This window comes from Camelus dromedarius, chromosome 18 (assembly GCF_036321535.1).
Source record: "Camelus dromedarius isolate mCamDro1 chromosome 18, mCamDro1.pat, whole genome shotgun sequence".
NCBI lineage: Eukaryota > Metazoa > Chordata > Mammalia > Artiodactyla > Camelidae > Camelus > Camelus dromedarius.
In genome coordinates, this window is record NC_087453.1 from 28,523,522 (window position 1) to 28,541,304 (window position 17,783).

A 17,783-nucleotide genomic window follows, 5' to 3' on the forward strand; every position below is an offset into this window, starting at 1 on the left:
GGAAAACAGACGCTGTCTGTGTGGTGAAAATAAGTTTAAGGAATCCCAGAGGAGAGGCCGAAAGTTCCCAGAAGAGAGTTAGGGCCAGGTCCTGTTTCTCCCTCCTTCCCCCCAACCCCTGACCATCCAGCACAAGCCCCCAAGAGTCCCTTGAGGGACCTTTCCTTAGAAGAGCTGAAATAAGCTTTAAGTTAACTCAGACAGAGTTGGAAAAGATTGAAAAACCAGAGAACAGTAAGCGTTACAGCTTGCTTGGGAGATACAGAAACTGCCCGTTTGGACATCGGAACTGAATTGGTCCCGTGGGCTGGTTCCCCCACATCCAGGCCTCATGTGTCCACTCAGGACAGCAGGAATCATGTCTTGTGTCACCGTGGAGGCTTACGTGGGACTGCAACGTGTGTCAGAGAACGACCTTGAAGAAGCGCCTCGCGGGGCGTTCCGCAGACTAGGAACATACGTGCTTATTTTCAGCAATTCAGAGAAGACGTATCTAAGTCAGGGCTTTTTGCTTCTGTTCATCTGAAAACAGTCAAAGAAGTTGACATGCATTTAGTTCACTTTCTGGCCCAAGTTTTCAACTAAACTGTAGGGTTCTGCTGACACCTGCTGGCCTGTCACCTATTTTATGTTAAAAGCAAAACGAAAAAGCAAAATGCTTAACGTATTTCCTAAGGTTTGGGGCTTTATTGTGCCAGGTGTACAAGATAACAGACAGGAGCAAAGATCTGATGGGACTTTTCACGTCGTCGGGGGAGGCGAGTGGACAAACCCTGAGGACAGACTTCCCGGCTGTAAAGGGCAGACAGCGGAGTTCTCATTGCCTTTCTGCCCCGCGGCGGCCGCTCCATGACCCTGGACAAGGCCCTGGACCTCGCTTTCAGCATCATCAAGAGAAGCAGCAGCAGCTTTGTCTCAGCGCCCGTCAGGGCTGGTGGGGATTCTGGGGACACTTCCACTAACTAAAACCTGAGCGGTGTCACTGGCATGGTGGCCTCAAAGGTCCACCTCAGGCATCTTTCCATCACAGTAAATGAACAAATTGTTCACCGCGTTGTATTTTCAAAAGATGGATGAATATTCTGGAAGCCCCCTGACAGCTTGGTATCTCTGTAATTTATTTTTAGAAACAACTAAATCAGAATGGTCAGAAAGAGCAGTGAACAGCCTCAGAAATTATCTGCTTTTTGGCCCTTAGAAACCATGGGCATTGTTTTGTGTTTTGGAACACATAACAAGCCTTTGGTGCTTCCCAGTTAATGCCAACCAAATTATTTGTGCTTTTTCTGTCTCTTTTTGGGAAACTCTGTGTGGGCCTGTGGTTTTGTTAGGCCAACAACAGGCTACTTCATAGTCCCTGGGGAGTTCAAGTCCCATGTTTATCCTGACAGAGGAAGCCAGGTCTGATGAGGAAAATAACTGAGACATTTCTTTAATGTGACTATTTCATTTTTTCCTCCTCCCTCAGAATCCTGACTTCACCATCCTGGCTGAGGCTTTCAGTGCAATTTACAGTCCTCAGAAAATGGCCTTTTCTATTGTGAAGGGAAATTTTCCTCTTCTCGCTCCCAAGTCCTCCTTCAGGAGGCAGTTAAATACGACTAAGACACAAAGAGAAAACTTTCTGGTGGACTCACGTCCATTAGGGTGGCTACTATCAAAACGAAAGTGAAGCAGAAAACAAGTGTGGTGGGGCTGTGGGGAAACTGGAACCCTTGTGCACTGTTAGTGAGACTGTAAAATGGTGCAGCTGCTGTGGAAAACAGTATGGCGGGCCCCCCAAAAGTTCAAAATAAAATTCCCATAGGCTCCAGCAGCAACACTTCTGGGCATGTGCCTAAAAGAGCTGAAAGCAGAAACTTGGAAGAGATGTTCGTACACCCGTGTTCAGAGCAGCCTTGATCTTAATAGCCAGTTTGGTGGAAGCAAGACAGGTATCCACTGACAGATGAGCAGGTAAACCAGTGTGGTCTATAACACAGTGGAGTATTATTCAGCCTGAAAAAGGAAATTCTGACACAGGCTCCAACATGGATAAACCTTGAGGAGGACATGATGCTAAGTGAAATAAGCTAGTCACAAAGGACAGATGCTGCATGATTCCACTTATATGAGGTACCTTGAGGAGTCAAATTCATAGAAACAGAAAGTAGAATGGTGGTTGCCAGGGTGGTGGGGAGAGGGAAATAGGGAGTTGTAGTTCAATGGGAACAGTTTCAGTTTTGCAAGATGAAAAGAGTTCTGGAGAAAGAAATTGAAGATAATGCAAACAGATGAAAAGAAGTACCACGTTCTTGGGTTGGAAGATTCGATATTGTTAAAATGGCCATACTACCCAAGGCAATATACAGATACAATGCAATCGCTATCAAATTGCCAATGACATTTTTCACAGAGCTGGAACAAGAAATTTTTAGATTTGTACAGAAACACAAAAGACCCTGAATAGCCAAAACAATCTGAAGAAAGAAGAACGGAGCTGGGGAAATTGTGCTCCCTGACTTCAGACTATACTACAAAGCTACAGTAATCAAAACAGTATGGCACTGGCACAAAAACAGACAGGTCGACCAGTGAAACAGGATAGGAAGTCCAGAAATAAACCCATGCACTTATGGTCAATTAATCTACAGCAAAAGAGGCAAGAATATACAATGGAGAAAAGACAGTCTCTGCAGTAAGTGGTGCTGGGAAAACTGGACAGCTGCATGTAAAAGAATGAAATTAGAACGTTTAACACAATACACAAAAATAAGCTCTAAGTGGATTAAAGACCTACGTGTAAGACTGGCTACTATAAAACCCCTAGAGGAGAACATAAGCAGAACACTCTGGCATAAATTTCAGCAATATTTTTTTCAAACCAGCTCCTAGAGTAATGGAAATAAAAGCAAAAACAAACAAATAGCACCAAATTAAACCTAAAAGCTTTTGCACATCAAAGGTGATCATAAACAAAACAAAAAGACAGCCAGCAGAATGGGAGAAAATATTTGCAAATGACATGACCAACAAGGGACTAATTTCCAAAATATACAAACAGCTTATACAGCTTGATGTAAAACAAAACAAAACAAAACAAAAATCAAAAAATGAACAGAAGACCTAAATAGACATTTCTCAAAAGAAGACACTCAGATGGCCAACCGGCACACAAAAAGATTCTCAACATCAGTAATTATCAGAGAAATACAAATCAAAATGACAATGAGGTATCACCTCACACCAGTCAGAGTGGCCATCATTAAAATGGTCCTCAAGTAATAAATGCTGAAGAGGGTGTGGAGAAAAAGGAACCCTCCTACACTGTTGGTGGGAATGTAAATTGGTGCAGCCACTATGGAGGTTCCTTAAAAAACTAAAAATAGACCTATCATATGATCCAACAATCCCATTCCTGGGCATATATCTGGAGAAAACTATAATTCGAAAAGACACATACATCCCAGTGTTCGTAACAGCACTATTTACAATAGCTAAGACATGGAAACAGTGGAATATTACTCAGCCTTAAAAAAGAGTGAACAAATGCCATTTGCAGCAACATGGATGGACCTAGAGATGATCACATTGAGTGAAGTAAGTCACACAAGAAAGAAATATCCTATGATATCACTTATATGTGGAATCTGAAAAAATGATACGAATTCCATTTACAAACTAAAAACAGACTGACGAACATAGAAAACCAAACTATGGTTACCAAAGGGGAAAAGGTGGGGAGGGATATATTAAAAGTTGGCGATTAACAGACACACACTGCTATATATAAAATCGATAAAAAAAGAAGGACCTACTCTATAGCAGAGGGAACTATAACTTCTTATAATAACACATAATGGAAAAGAATCTGAAAAGAAAATATATGTATGTATATGTGTAAGTGAGTTGCTTTGCTGTACACCTGAGTCTGAAATTGTAAATCAACTACACTTCAATAACAAACTAAGAAAATAAAAACAAAAAGTAAATTTAAAACAGAAAAAAGGAGTTCTGGAGGTAGATGGTGGTGATGGTTACATGACAATGTGCATATTACTTATTGCCACTGACCTGGTCACTTAAAAATGGTTAAGGTGGGAAGTTTTCTGTTATATTGCATCACAATTAAAATTAAAACCACACGGACTTATAGAACTCCGTCATCACCTCTGGCCCTTGCAGTGACTTACTCACTTGCCTGTGTTAAACCTGGTGATACTATGCGTACTGTCCAATGGGACCATCTGCAGTGACAGAAAAATGTTCTTTATTTGCACTGTCCGGTATGGTGGGCACTAAACCTATGCTGGGTTTTGAGCCCTTGACGTGTGATGAGTGCAACAGACTCACTGAATTTTATTTTTATTTAATTTAAATTGGAGTAGCCACGTACGGCTAGTGGCTGCCATACTGGGTGGGGCAGGTAGAATGTACGTTATATTATTGTCTCTTCCAAAATATTTTCCCTTACTCAGCACAGACCCACAGCAGTCAGACTAGAAACCTGAGAAGGTAAGGGACTGGCTTGTGTGTGGGCCCCAGTTCTGCTGGGACCCCTATTATCAATTTGCTACAAAACATTCTGCCAAGAGTGTGACTCTATTTTAGCAGCTTGGTGTGGTGTTCCCCGGCATTGGTTATTGGCCCCAAGGGCAGAGTTGGCCTTAATTCACAGACCAGCCTTTTCCAGTAAAATGCCCTTTAGAAACCCTAATTCCTTTACTGCCACACACAATCTTCACATTTCCTTGTAAATCCATGGAGAGATGTTATGAACTAAAACCGAGGTCCAAGTCCTTATACAGAAATCATGCAAGCACATCGCTGTTTGCTCTGGCACCTTGGCAATCGATGCATGTTCTACTTTTTAAGGCTTCGCCGGAAAACCCAGACAGGTAAGCTACGCAACAAATTCTCAGATTGAAATAGAATCACACAATAGAATTGATATGCCCCTAGTACCTTCATCCTCTAAAATGGGAGCCGCTAAGTATGTCATCGTGTATTATGTAATGTTGCTTTAGAAGTAATTAATTAAGATTGCCAGCAACTGAGAAGGGCTTATATTTAAACAGGCTGCAAACAGAAGGCTTAACAAGGCAACCAGTGGGCAGCCTTCCTTGGTGACAACCCAGTGTTTAATGACTGTGGATGCCACATTTATCTTCAGGGAAAGAATGAAAGCTGTTTACTGAGGAATCAAATGTGATCATGAGGAATGAGGATGGCTGGGTGGCAGGAAGGAGATAAAGACGAGTGTATATCCTTACGCAAAATGGATACAGGCTGTCTAATAGAAAAACACCCTAGTTAGCTCCTGCAGATTTGATTGCCAAAAACACTTTTTTTTTTTTTTTCTCTTTCAGCAATGGGTAGAAGGCCTGAGATCCATAATACACAACTTCAGGGCCAACAACGTCAGTCCGATGACTTGCCTCAAGAAACAGTGAGTGTTGTGTGTGTGAGCCTTTGTGCTTGGCTATTAGCAAGCACACAATCAGATCGGGGGATGCAGGTAACCTGAATGATCCGGCAGCATCTTGCCGGCCTTCCCCTCCGAGCTCCTGACCTTGGAGAAGATGTTGACCAGGACACACCTGTATTTCTCATGCCACGTGGCAGGGCACGTGTGATGTAAGCCCACAGCCCAAAGCCTGTTTGAAAGGAGTGGTTGATGGCAGGAAGAGATTGGAACCTCAGCTCCCCGGTACCCTCTGGGCTGATGGCTTTTGTGTCCCCAGGTTGAGTCTTGCTGATAAATAGTCTGCGTTCCTGCGGCCAAGGTGAGGTGCTGGTGCAGCTCCGGCCTCTGTTGCCTGAGACTGAGAAGTGGGGAGTGTGGCCAGGAGAAGCACCCACTGCTCGAGTGGGAAAGGAGACTGACCCCAGGGACTGTTTAGCTCACAGTCAGGGATCCGAAGGTACTTTTGAAATTCAGAAGACAAGCCTTGCTTACCCCAGCTCGCTGTATCCTGAATTCAGAGAGGTGCTGCGTAGGAGATTTTAACCCCACCGGGTTGTTCTTTCAAGGTGACACGGAAATTACGCGGGTAGAGATCCTAGCCAAAACCCAAATTGGCCTGTGTGAAAAGCAGTGATCCGGGAGGAGCGGGGGCACCTGCTGCCACAGGGCTGTCGGCAGGCAGTTGGAGGCGCAGAAGAGAACCCCACTGCGAAACCGCGGGGATGAGCCTGCCTCTCAGCCAGGCCCCGGGCCCGGCACCACGGGGGGATGCGCTGGACTGCGCTCTCTGGGCGATGGGAGGAGAGGTCAGTCCTTCAGGCACTGTTGCTTCTCGCTTCCCGCCCCTTTGGCAGGTGCTTTAAGAGCAAGGGCTCAGTGCTGTAAAGCCAGCTTGGCCACTTGGATGCTGGGTGACTCCTGGCAAGTGCTCAGCCTCGTGTCTTACCGTCCTCATCTGTGAGTGGAGGTGATGACACTACGCATACGATTCCAGGCCGATGAACTGCAGTCATGGGACACACCTAACCCAGAGCCTGGCTCCCTGTCCCCCCTCATTCACTGTTCGGATTTTTGTACCCCTTCCCCAGTGTTTTTCCATGGTTGTAGTAGAGGGGAGTTACGTAGTCTTGCATATTCCTCTTTTTGGCACAGCTGTATCCTTTTCCTCCGCAGTTCCTGTGGCTTTTTTTTTTTTTTTAAATAAAGAACAACCCAGCAGATGTTTTGATGTTACAACTACTGGCGCTGATAGAATTTCAAAGGGTCTCAGACAGCTGGAAAGCCCACTTTTAACCTGAGTGACCCCAGTACCCATCTCTGGACACCAGACCTTACCTGCCCTCATTAGTGTCCTGCCCAGATCTCTTTCTGGAGCTGGTGTTCACCCATCCACCAGCCTCTGTGAGAGTCAGGTCACTGAGGGCTCATACCTGCCTGCTTCTCCAGAGAACTGCCCGCTGATGAAGGGAAGTTGCAAGGCCTGGGGGGTTACAGTCATCCCTTGGCATCTCCAGGGTATTGGTTCCAGGATCCCCACTGATACCAAAGTCCAGAGATGCAAGTCCCATAGAGTTGGCCTTTCGTATCCATGGATACGAAACCCATGGATATGGAAGGCTGTCCGTATATTCCTCCCTTCTGCAGGGAAGCCAGGGCCGATGACAGGCTGAGACAGGACGCAAGAGGCCAGCCCTCTTGCCACCAAGTCTGTGCAAGTCATACTCCAGAGCTCCCTGTGGCATCAGTACAAAGCTCCAGCTGAGACCCCGGCTTTGTGTAACTGTTCCCCTTGCCTGTCTGCTTCCCTCACTCCCATGGTCCTGAAACATCCCCTTATACTAAAGTAGTCCCTTGTGCATCTCGGAAGCTTGACTTAAGACCAAAACTTTACCAAATCATCATGATCTGCAGGTGGTTAGAATATTAGTAACTAGAAACAGTGGGAATGGGAGTCAATAGCTAATAATAGTCCTGGCACCAATGTACAAATTAATGTTCTGGGTCCTCGTGTGTCCTGAAGACCTGAGGGGAGCCAGCTTTTGCTCAGTGTCAATTTGAGACGATGAACGTCTCTGACCATTGGAAATCAAGATGGTGCCCCTTTGATCTGTGCTTCACTATGCTGGGGGTGGGGGTCCCCACGGGTCCTCCAGACAAGGCTGGCTGGTCTTACCATGAACTTGCATGTCTTCCCACCTTAGTAGATTATTAAAGAGCAACAACCAAGGATGAGATAAGTGCCTACAGTTTGTTTTGCTCAGTGCAAGCATCCAATTTTCTGATTCATCTAGGATTGCCAGATAAAATATGGGGCTCTCAGTGAAATCTGAATTTCATATAAGTAACAAATCATGTATCAGCGTGGGTATATCCTATGCAATATTGAGACATGCTTGTAGTAAAAAAGTCTGTGTTGTTTATCTGAAATTCATATTTCGCTGAGAGTCCTCTATTTTTATTTGCTAAATCTGACAATGGTAAATTCATCTCACGGTGTATAATTGTCTCTGGTTTTCAGCATAAATGCTCTTTGTTTGAATGAACTTTCTTTTAAAGTTTTTAACCAGATTGAAGCTGTTCCTCCTAAGAGACATTAAAACAGTTTTTACTGTTGTTTTCCAGCTGGATGAAATTGGCATTTATGACCAACACAAATGGTAAAATCCCAGTTAGGAGGTAAGTCAATTATTCGTGTCTTTTCTTGGCCGCCTGGGTCAGCCCTCGTGACGCCAGCCCACGCAGGGAGCCCCCTACGTGTTCTTGTTAATTGCTCTAACTAAAGATATTTCTGGAAGCTTAGCTTGAACCACTTCATCAAATGCTGTGTTCAGTTGTAAAAATCACTTATGGGCATAAAATCACATTGTTTCCTCAGGATGGGTAGCATTAACTCTACTTTGATAAAGAACATGTGAAAATGTAGCAGTATTTTTTTTAATCTTCAAATAAGTGGGGTTCTAGGATTTAAATGTCTTTCACCTACTTGCTCTGAACACCTGTTAACTAAAATTCAAGAAGTTTATGTTGTGCACCTATGGCGGAAATGTATGGATGTGTCAGGCAGTGTGGGCTTTGTGGCTTTTCTGGTGTTGCTCCAGGTGGGCGGACACCCCCTAGTCACTGATACCCTTCAGAGCTATCAGCTCCCCCCGCCTCCGCCCAGGGTCAGAGTGACAAGGGAAGAAATGACAGTAAAGCCTGGGTGGTGTCAAGAATGAAGAGAACATGAACCAGAAACGTCCTCCACACCTGGGCTTCGGTGCTTCAGCTGAAGTGGTTCTCCCTCCAAGGACTCCCACACTTCCCTCTCTCCTGCCTCTCCACTCCTTCCGGCGTTAGGGTTGGCTCATGCTCCGTGGGTCCAGTTGGAAGCTCTTGTGATGGTAGTGATGGAACTCTTTACCCATCTCCCCCAGTGTCTTTTGGCTGGTATTTATATAAGCCACTTCATGGAAATTCCAGAAGCTGGGCTGGGCCCCAGAGCATCCACTGCCCTCAAGGAGCCAGGAGTGTATTCTGACTCTTGAACGTCAGCCCATCACCGGAATTCAGCATGAGTTTCTCCAGACACCAGCCCACTTTTCTAGGACTCTTCAGACTCACATTCAAGTTGACTTCATCTCTGGACACTTTAGCAAAGAAGCCAGTCGACAAACAACAAACAAAGCCCTCAGCTACTGGGTGGAGTCGTGTCTTGGAAGACACCCACTCTGTCTTTTGGAGACGAGGCGGACAGGTCACCAGCTGCACAGTGTTTGAGTGAATGCGTTTCGGCAGCAGCATACTGATCACACTTGGCCCTTTCTGACTCTTCTTTCCCCCTCTCTCTGCCCAGCCACCACTTTCTGCCTCGAAGCTTCCATTCCACATCCCCACGAGAGCGTCTCCATACTCCCTCAGCATCCTTCTTTGCACGTTGAGCAGAGTTATCCTAGAGGTCATCATTTTCCTTAATTCTGTGTATCTTAACACTCATGAACTAAAGTAGCCATGTGACAACTGAAATATTCATGAGAAAATGAAAAGCATGCACATCATAAAGACCATGACAGTGTTCTTTTCCATTAACCTTTGATGGAGGGCTTCCAGGGCTAGAGACATATGCATCTGTTGCGGTTTCTACAAATGTATATGTAGGAGTCTCTGCTTGTTTGCTTGTTTGTTTGTCTTCTTATTTATTTTCTTCTGCTTTTTACTTATTAACTTACTCACAAGTCAATCTGACATTTACTGTAAAAGTTTAAAAAGAAAAACTCTACTAGCACCCTTGGCTGACGGTTGTTGGCACAGACACCTTTACACTGATTCTGATTTTATTTGAAAATCTTTTGCTTCATTGAGTACTAGCAGGACAATTATTTGAACATTTCTCAGCATCCTACACCAACTGCCAAATACATAGTGCATTTTTTTTTAAAAATCAGTGTTGAAGTAATGAGTCCAAACATAGAGAGCACAGAGAGGACTGTGAGGAGCAGAAAAGCCAGTTGGATCTGTTTTTACCTGCCTTGCTCTCCTGCTTTTTTTTTTTTTTTTTCCAAAATAAGGTTCAGGAAACAGACAAAGTGGAAACACACAGATTGCAATCAGAGCCCTGCTGACTAGGAGTTCTGGTTTCATTTGTACACATCCTACTAATCAAGCCGTCGTTGCACAAGCTTGGAAGCTTTTTCTAATTCCAAAGATCTTTATCTAACATGTTCACATACAAAACTATTACCATCTTTTCTTTTCTTTTTTTTTTTTTTGGTAGAAATAGCCTAGATATTTTGTCATCTTCTTTGGCTCTCGTTGATGTGAACTCTTTGGTGCCTGCCAGGATTAACAGGTGTTTGACACAAGACATCTGGGATTCGGGGGCAGTTTGTCAGAGTCGATGGAGAGTTGATACCAAGCCAGAAAAAAAAGCGGATAAGTCTCCTGCTGGATGAGCTGCCAAGGGCTGGGTGGAAATTGCTCTGAATGTTTTAATGGATATGGAGAGTAAACACTTCAAAATGTCATTTCATCTCTCTCATTCTGGAGTTTTTCAAATGGAAACTGTTAGTATAGGCTGCATACTGTTCAGCAGGATCCGGCTTCGTGGTCATTGTTGTCGCTTGAGAACGGCCCCTGCTCTTTGGCTTTAACCACAATTGAACATCCAGGAAGTTGCAGGAAGGATGAGGAAGAAGGTCTTCACTCCCTCTTCTCTTTGTTAACGCACATAATCGTAGGCAGTCTGCCTTCCTCTCAGACTTACACTCAATTTATCTTCCCACGCAGACCAAAGCTTCGTAAGTCACTTTTTTTTTTTTTTTTTTTTTTTTTGGCCATTTCCCATTCCTTGTCTCTCAGTCTGGAGTTGGAACCCATGTTAGGGAGTTGGAAAATGGTAGGTCTGTTGCCAGAAGAAGTCCCAAAAGAGACAGTTGTGTTACTGGAGCCGAGACCTGAGGGTAAGTCAGCGCAGCCCGGTTCCTGCACAATCCGCCCATGTCCTGACCGTGGCCCAGCCTGCCTACCAGGAGGGTCTGGCTCTGCTGGGCCTTCACTTCGTCAGTCCTCCTTGGTTGTTTCAGGAGATGGTATTCAAACCCTTGGACAGATTGTCAACCCTGTGGACAAGCAGAGTGAGACTCCCTTAGTTCCTAGGAGCACTGCTCTCTCGGTCACCTGCAAGGGCTCCTGGAACATGGAATTGCATCAGGACTCTGATAGGACTGGGTGCCACTTAAGGGTTTTGGCTTTTATACCATTTCCTTTGGGGGAGGTGGTGTATTTATTTATTTACTTTTAATTGAAGTACCGTCAGTTACAATGTGTCAGTCTCTGGTGTACAGCACAGTGTCCCGTCATGCATATATATACATACATTCATTTTCATATTTGAGGATGGTGTATTTTGAGTCAACAAAAACTCACTGAGAATCTGTTAGCTTTGAAGCACTAAGCTGTCCTCTGCGGGCGGGGGGCTGTGTATTAAGGGCCGAATAAATCACAGTTCCTTATAAACACCCTCTGTTCCTATGAAACACCCCTTGATTGTGTCTAAAATGCCCCCAGCCTGTGCTCAGCATGTTTCTCTCACAACCCTGGTTAACTACCGGGCCTCTGATGCAACTGAAAACTTCGGAGAATTCACCTTTGCTCCATAATCCCCTCTCCCCCCTGAACTGAACCCATTTTGAGGTCCAAGAATGATTCTGAAAGGTTCCTAGAGCAAAGGCAGTGAAGACACCCAGACCTCACCCCCAACCCATCCTGCAGGGGGTGGTCTCCTGGCTTCCTTGCTTCTGTTTTCCATCCTGGGTTTGGTCTCTCTTAGAATGAGGGGAGCAAAATCTGCACTGAGGTTGCCCAGCTGGAGCCCCCTCGTGATAAAGAGGGGCCCGAGACGGAGCCCCTGCCAGTAGGCCACCTCTTGCTTTTGTCCAGTCATGTTGCTGGGCTCTGCCTTTGTCCTCACTGATACACTCCTGTGTGGCTTTCCCGCCTTCCTGGCCCTGGACACCCTACTTCCTGTCTCCCTCTCAGTGTCTCTGTCTCCCACAAGTGCTTGGACCTCCTACGCCCACAAGCTGTTCTTGTTCTACTCCCTGTTTCCTGGTCCTTCCCCAAGCCCCTGCCAAGATCCTGTTCCTGTGTTCTCTTCCCTTCCTCCCAGCCCCACCCCAGCCTGACACCCAGGAATTTTCACATGCAAGGCTCAGTCCGTGTACCTGCTACATTCACGACCACGTTGATCAGTTTCCACCTCCTTTACGAGGCCTGTTCAAACCAAACAGAAGCGCGAGTTCACTGAGATTCTCCTGAGATTTCCACGCAGTTTCCTCCTGATCACCGTGCCAGCCCTCGCAAATCCTGCTGTAGCTCTCACGTTAACGCAGCCGTAACCTTTTGGAGAAAGATGACTGAGTCGCTACTTTGGCCTACCTTATAGAGGGCAGATAAATTGCTTCTCGACCCAACTCAATGTACAAAAATTCCACGAACTCTAGAGAAGTGGGGAAATGCGGACATTTCCTCTATCCTAAGAAGCCGGTTTACTTAATGTCCTGCATATATCCTCTACCCTGTCTGTGGATTTGTTAACGAGAATTCATAGGCCTCCCTCTGTTTGAATACAGCTGCCTGAAGCACTCTTGAAAATAGACTTCTTGAAGTATTCTTGGACCAAGGATAAAACAATAAAGCTTTGACTGAGCACAGTTGAGCAATTCATTTACCTAGCGCTCGTCCTTCCCGGTCTGTTCTGGGAGGTTGTGCTCTGCCGTTGCAGTGGATCTTTTTCCCCACTCCCTGAGATGAACTGGCGGGCGATGCTTACGTTTGGAGCTTGCCTTCCACTTCACCCGAATGCTGGCGTGCATGACAAAGTTGGGCACGTGGAGGCACCGTTCCAAACCCTCCTGTGCTCACAGGGGAGGCCTTCCAAAGCCAAGCTTCCCAGATGAAAGTAAGCGCTGTCTTCAGGTGGAGGCTGGACTTCTGATTAGAGTTTATGTTACTGGTGACAAGTGACCTGGGCTTCCAGTCAGGGAGTGGGTGGCTGACACGTGGCTCAGAGTCAAGTGTGGATTCCAGGTCCTCTCCTCCATGGTGTTCGTTCTGAGTGTTGCCGATGCGTTTTTCGTCAGGAGTCTCTCTCCTCCTTTTATCGTCACCAGGAAAGATGCTCCTTAATGTGTTATCCACCTTACTAGCCTTGATGCACACCATACTAGTTCAGAGGTACCACCATTTTTCAAAAAATCACATGTCTTAGGGTAGTGCCAAGATTCTGCTGTAACATTGAATAATTGTTCCCCTGCCTCCCTCTCCCCCAACACCTATCACTTTCATAATAAAGTCCCCAATTCCTGAGGCAGCTGACATGTCAGAGTAGCTCAAGGATGCTTAGCTCAGAAAAAAAAAAAAAAGGCCAAACATCCAAACAAAATATGTCTGATAATGCATATCAGCTGTAGCGTGAAACAGGGCAGGGCAATCCCAGGTGCGGGCTGAGTCCTCAGGACTCGACTTTCTTTCCCCAAGCCAGACATTGTCAACATGAGGTTATATTCCAGAACTGCCATCCCATCTACCACATTCCTTTTTCCTAGGAACACAGTTGGGTAGGATCAAAATGCATTATTGTTTTTGTCCAATGGTATGTGTCCCCCGTGCCTCTCCTGTTCACCAGCACCCCGGGGGACCACCTGTCCTAAAATCAAGTTGCCTCGCTAGCACGACCAGCTCTGGTACCCAGAGGGGCACGGCAGGAGCTCGCTTGGGAAGTGAAAAATACCTAGAAATGAAAAGTATTTTTATTTTACTTTTTCTTCTCCCCCATGCCACCATCGCTAGTTTTATTTGAATCTGCATCAGAGCAAACAGAATTCACAGTAACTTTAATTTGTTTTTTCTTTTCTGTCCTAGTATTACCAGAACTTTTGCATCGGGAAAAACAGAAAAGGTGATCTTTCAAGCACTCAAGGAGTTAGGTCTTCCAAGTGGAAAGGTATTCATTCATTTAATAACATACTTCTATTTATTTATTTTTATTTTTTAAACAGAGGTACTGGGAATTGAACCCAGGGCCTTGTGCATTGCTAGGCATGCACTCTACCACTAAGCTATACCCTCCCCTTAATAACATATTTCTAAAACCACTTGATTTATTTATGTTTTTATGTAATAAGCAAAATTATTTGTATTATACTGATCTCAGATTCAGAATCAGATTGAGTCACATAGAGTACAGTTAAAGTTTTCTTCATTCTCTTTTCTTCTGTCCATCTTTCCTTTTGTTTTCTGAATATTTTAACATAAATGCTTTAAGATTCAAAGAGTGAACTTCAAGATGTTTTGTCAATTTTGTTAAGAAAAGGGAGTGACAGGCAGGCTGCTCTCCCATACGGTTTCTGGAAAGCTGCCTTTAGAGCTGCCCGTCGACATTGGCTGGGCCAAGCACAGTGCCAGCATGAAGAACTGACTCATAAATTCAGTTCTTCAAGACGGCTGTGTGATATTTTATGGTACACCTCTCCCCATACAAGTCATTTGTGTTTGTAGACCTTTGGATTGAAAATAATTGAGAATAATTTATTGACTACAAGAAAGATTTAAGCATCTTACTGCTTTAACAAATCCTACTTGAAATATAAATTTCAGTATGAAAAGTAAACCCCTATGAGCCCTTTTACGTGGTTGTATTTCTTTATATTTGTTCTATGGAGCGTCTCCCTGAGCAGGCCCAGCCGTGTTCAGTGTTTGAACACGCAAACCATGCCTGCGTGGTAACACCGCTCGCTTGCATGTGCTGTGTGGCCTGGCCAGCGCCCAGGGGTAGACCTTTTGGCTTCAGTCAGTAAGACTCAGAGATGAAGGATTCCAAGTAGTCACGACTTTGCTTCATGAGCCTGTAGATTCCGTAGATCCTCCAAGGAGAGGAAAATGTGCCTTGATTAATGACATACTTCTGTTCCTTACAGAATGATGACATTGAGCCTGCAGCGTTTACTTACGAAAAGTTCTATGAACTGACGCAAAAGATTTGTCCTCGGACAGATATAGAGGATCTTTTTAAAAAAATGTAAGTTTCGTTTTCGAGAAGCTATCGCATCAGTGTTATCCTTGTCTTTTTAGATTTTTTAAAACATTATTTTTCATCATAATATTTTAATATGTTGATGGCATCTAGGACTATCTAGTCAGGGTTATATTTTCACCCCTGAGTTTGTTGGCATAAAAGTTCACTTGGATTTTTTTGAGAAGCTTTTACGTAAGTCAGTTGCAGCACCTGGGACCCCCCCACCCCTCCCCCCCGCATTGGCTTTACTAACTACCTACAATGTTAACCTGCTCCTTTAGGTATTAACCCATTATGTGAACTAACTAGATTTGATTTGGAATGTTATTATGTTGTTGAAAAGTTCATTCATTCCAATTATTTCAAATGGGTGACTTACATGTTGTTTTTATAATAACGCCTTTGGATAACGCTAAAGCAGAATTTGCAGACATTTTTCTGTGAGCTAGTGGGAGTGGTTTCTTGCCTATGTTGTTGTTGGTGGGGTTTTGTTTGTTTGTTTTCTTACAAACAGTCTCTGGCCATTTTAAGAGTGCACCACTACTTCAGGGTTAGAAAATAAGTTTAGAATTATCAACGAATGTCAACATGTAAATCGTACCTACTGTAGCGTCATATACCAAAACTTACTTTTTCTAATAAATTTCTTTTCAGCAATGGAGACAAAACTGATTATTTAACGGTAGACCAATTAGTGAGCTTTCTAAATGAAGTAAGCTTTTTCATACATTAACTCCATCAGTCTGTGTGCAGTGGCTTGCCTCCTCCAATGCCCTCATCGCATGCCTGCATCCGACACCCTCATTCGCTCTGCTTCTGACCTGCTGATCTTTCCATGATGGCTTTTACCAGGTGCAAAAATCAGCTCCTGCCCCTTGCGTGTCCATGCGCTTCCTCACTGGCTTTGCACACGGCTTTCTTGTTGATTTCTTGCTGTGTTACGTAGCTCCGGCTGTATGTGTGCATGTGAATTTTATAATCTATTCATTTAATTAAATGTGTCTATGTTTTTGCAAGATGATGTTTAAGGTGCTTATTTTTTTTTTCTATTTACGTATATGAAATAGAAAGAGAATGGATTGAGTTTACCACACTCTAGTTGGATTCTCCATTGCTAACTTTTTCTCATACCTTTGCATGGACTGGAAAGCTTGATTTTTGTCTTTTAATGGATTGCATGTAAGAAAAATATCTAGGTTCAAATAGAATATTTTGACAACAAGCACAACACTGGAGTTCCTGGGTGAAAATATAGTGCATATTAGGCCAACGGGATGGCAGGTTAAATTGTTACTTTTTATTTTTATAACACGCTCAGAGTTAATTTTAGAACATGATTCACTTAACAACCAAAATTGGTTGACAAAATTTTCTTAAGCCCAAGAGAAAAATAGTTCCGAACACATAAAGTTTGCAACTTCAATTACAACTAAAATGAGCTCCTTTTTTTCCTTTACATGTACAAAAAAAAAGTGTTTTCAGTGAAACCAGCCAAAGCTCTTGTTAATCCAAAAAGGGAAATTCATTTTTTTCTAACACATTAATGATAAGAAGAGTTTAAGTGAAGAATGGACAATATATTTTTGTTTCAAAACAATTGATTTAACCATTATACAATATAAAGAGAAAATGTTAGAAAGGACACGAGATATTTATTGCCACAAGAAAAGACAGCAGGCTGGCTGTGATTTGCCAGTTTGGAGACCCACATCACATCTTTGCCAAAGGGCTTCTCTTTTCTTTCCCTGTCGTGGCTCAGTGGCTCCCAATTTGTAGGGTCGCTTTTTAGAAGTTATGATAACCAGAGCCTGAAAGCACAAGTGCAGGAGAGAGAGGGTCCCCCATGTATATCAGCACAGATGCCTCCACTTTAAAATAATCCTTTCAGTACCTTACAATATTTTATTTTACTTGAAAACATTCTAAGTTGTTTCCCTCCACTAGTTTTTGGTCATGCGAATACTATGTTCATAATCTTTACCCAGGTATTATCCACATTCTTACACCACGGTTGCTCAGAAGTTAAGTTTCCTCGCTTTGCTTCTGTAACCCTTCCCCCCTCTTCTGCTTCTCTTAAAAAATGTATTGCTTTATCTCCCTCAGCTTCTTCCTGTACTTTGGGTCATTGATCATCTTAAGTTGCAGTGGAATGGGCAGCAGTCTTGCTGTTTACTAAAAAAGGAAGACACTGTAGTAGAGAGAGGGAACATCTACCTTGTCCTCAGTTTGCCATTTCCTAGAAAAAGGCCTCTGGTGTGCTCCGGGATGACTCTGGTACCCAGCCGCCTATCAAACATGACAGACACTTAATATGCAATGCACTGTTCAAATGAGGATGGTTCTGAAGTCCTAAGGGTCGGGTCTGCATTCATGGGCACTTATTTCATGCCTTTCCTTTTATGGGTGGTTTCTGTAGACCTACCCAGTAACCACTCTTGTAATTCTTGTAAGCCTCAGACATAACATTTAATTTTTCAGAGATACGATCACCCATACTTTCTGGCTCTGCCGTCCAGATTCTTTCTTAAAATACTTCCTCTGTGGTAAGCTTTTCTCCATCACTATTACAGTGGCCAGGAGTGTTCATTTGCTTATGTTTCCTTCTGTTTGGCTTCTCATTCACAGTAAGGAAGTGACTTTAATTTGGGGGTGGGACTAATGGAATCACTGTGGTTTTAGATTTCTTTAGGTCACAGAGACTCTAGGAGAATCCAGGAAAGAGGACAAGCTTTATTTTTAATCAAAATGTCTGCCCTGAATGTCTTCCTTTTCTGTCCTAGTGAA

The 17,783-nt window shown here is 43.9% G+C and overlaps 1 protein-coding gene across 2 annotated transcripts in view; it reads left to right on the forward strand.

Moving 5' to 3' along the window:
- The window catches only part of PLCB4 (phospholipase C beta 4), a 356,606-nt gene that overhangs the window by 248,416 nt on the left and 90,407 nt on the right, over positions 1–17,783 (forward strand). For both annotated transcript variants that reach the window (XM_064475875.1, XM_064475874.1), the window contains 5 exons: positions 5,349–5,428; positions 8,069–8,122; positions 13,847–13,928; positions 14,902–15,002; positions 15,654–15,711. In XM_064475875.1, coding sequence (XP_064331945.1) covers positions 5,349–5,428; positions 8,069–8,122; positions 13,847–13,928; positions 14,902–15,002; positions 15,654–15,711 — 375 coding nt within the window. The remainder of the gene's footprint in view (positions 1–5,348; positions 5,429–8,068; positions 8,123–13,846; positions 13,929–14,901; positions 15,003–15,653; positions 15,712–17,783) is intronic.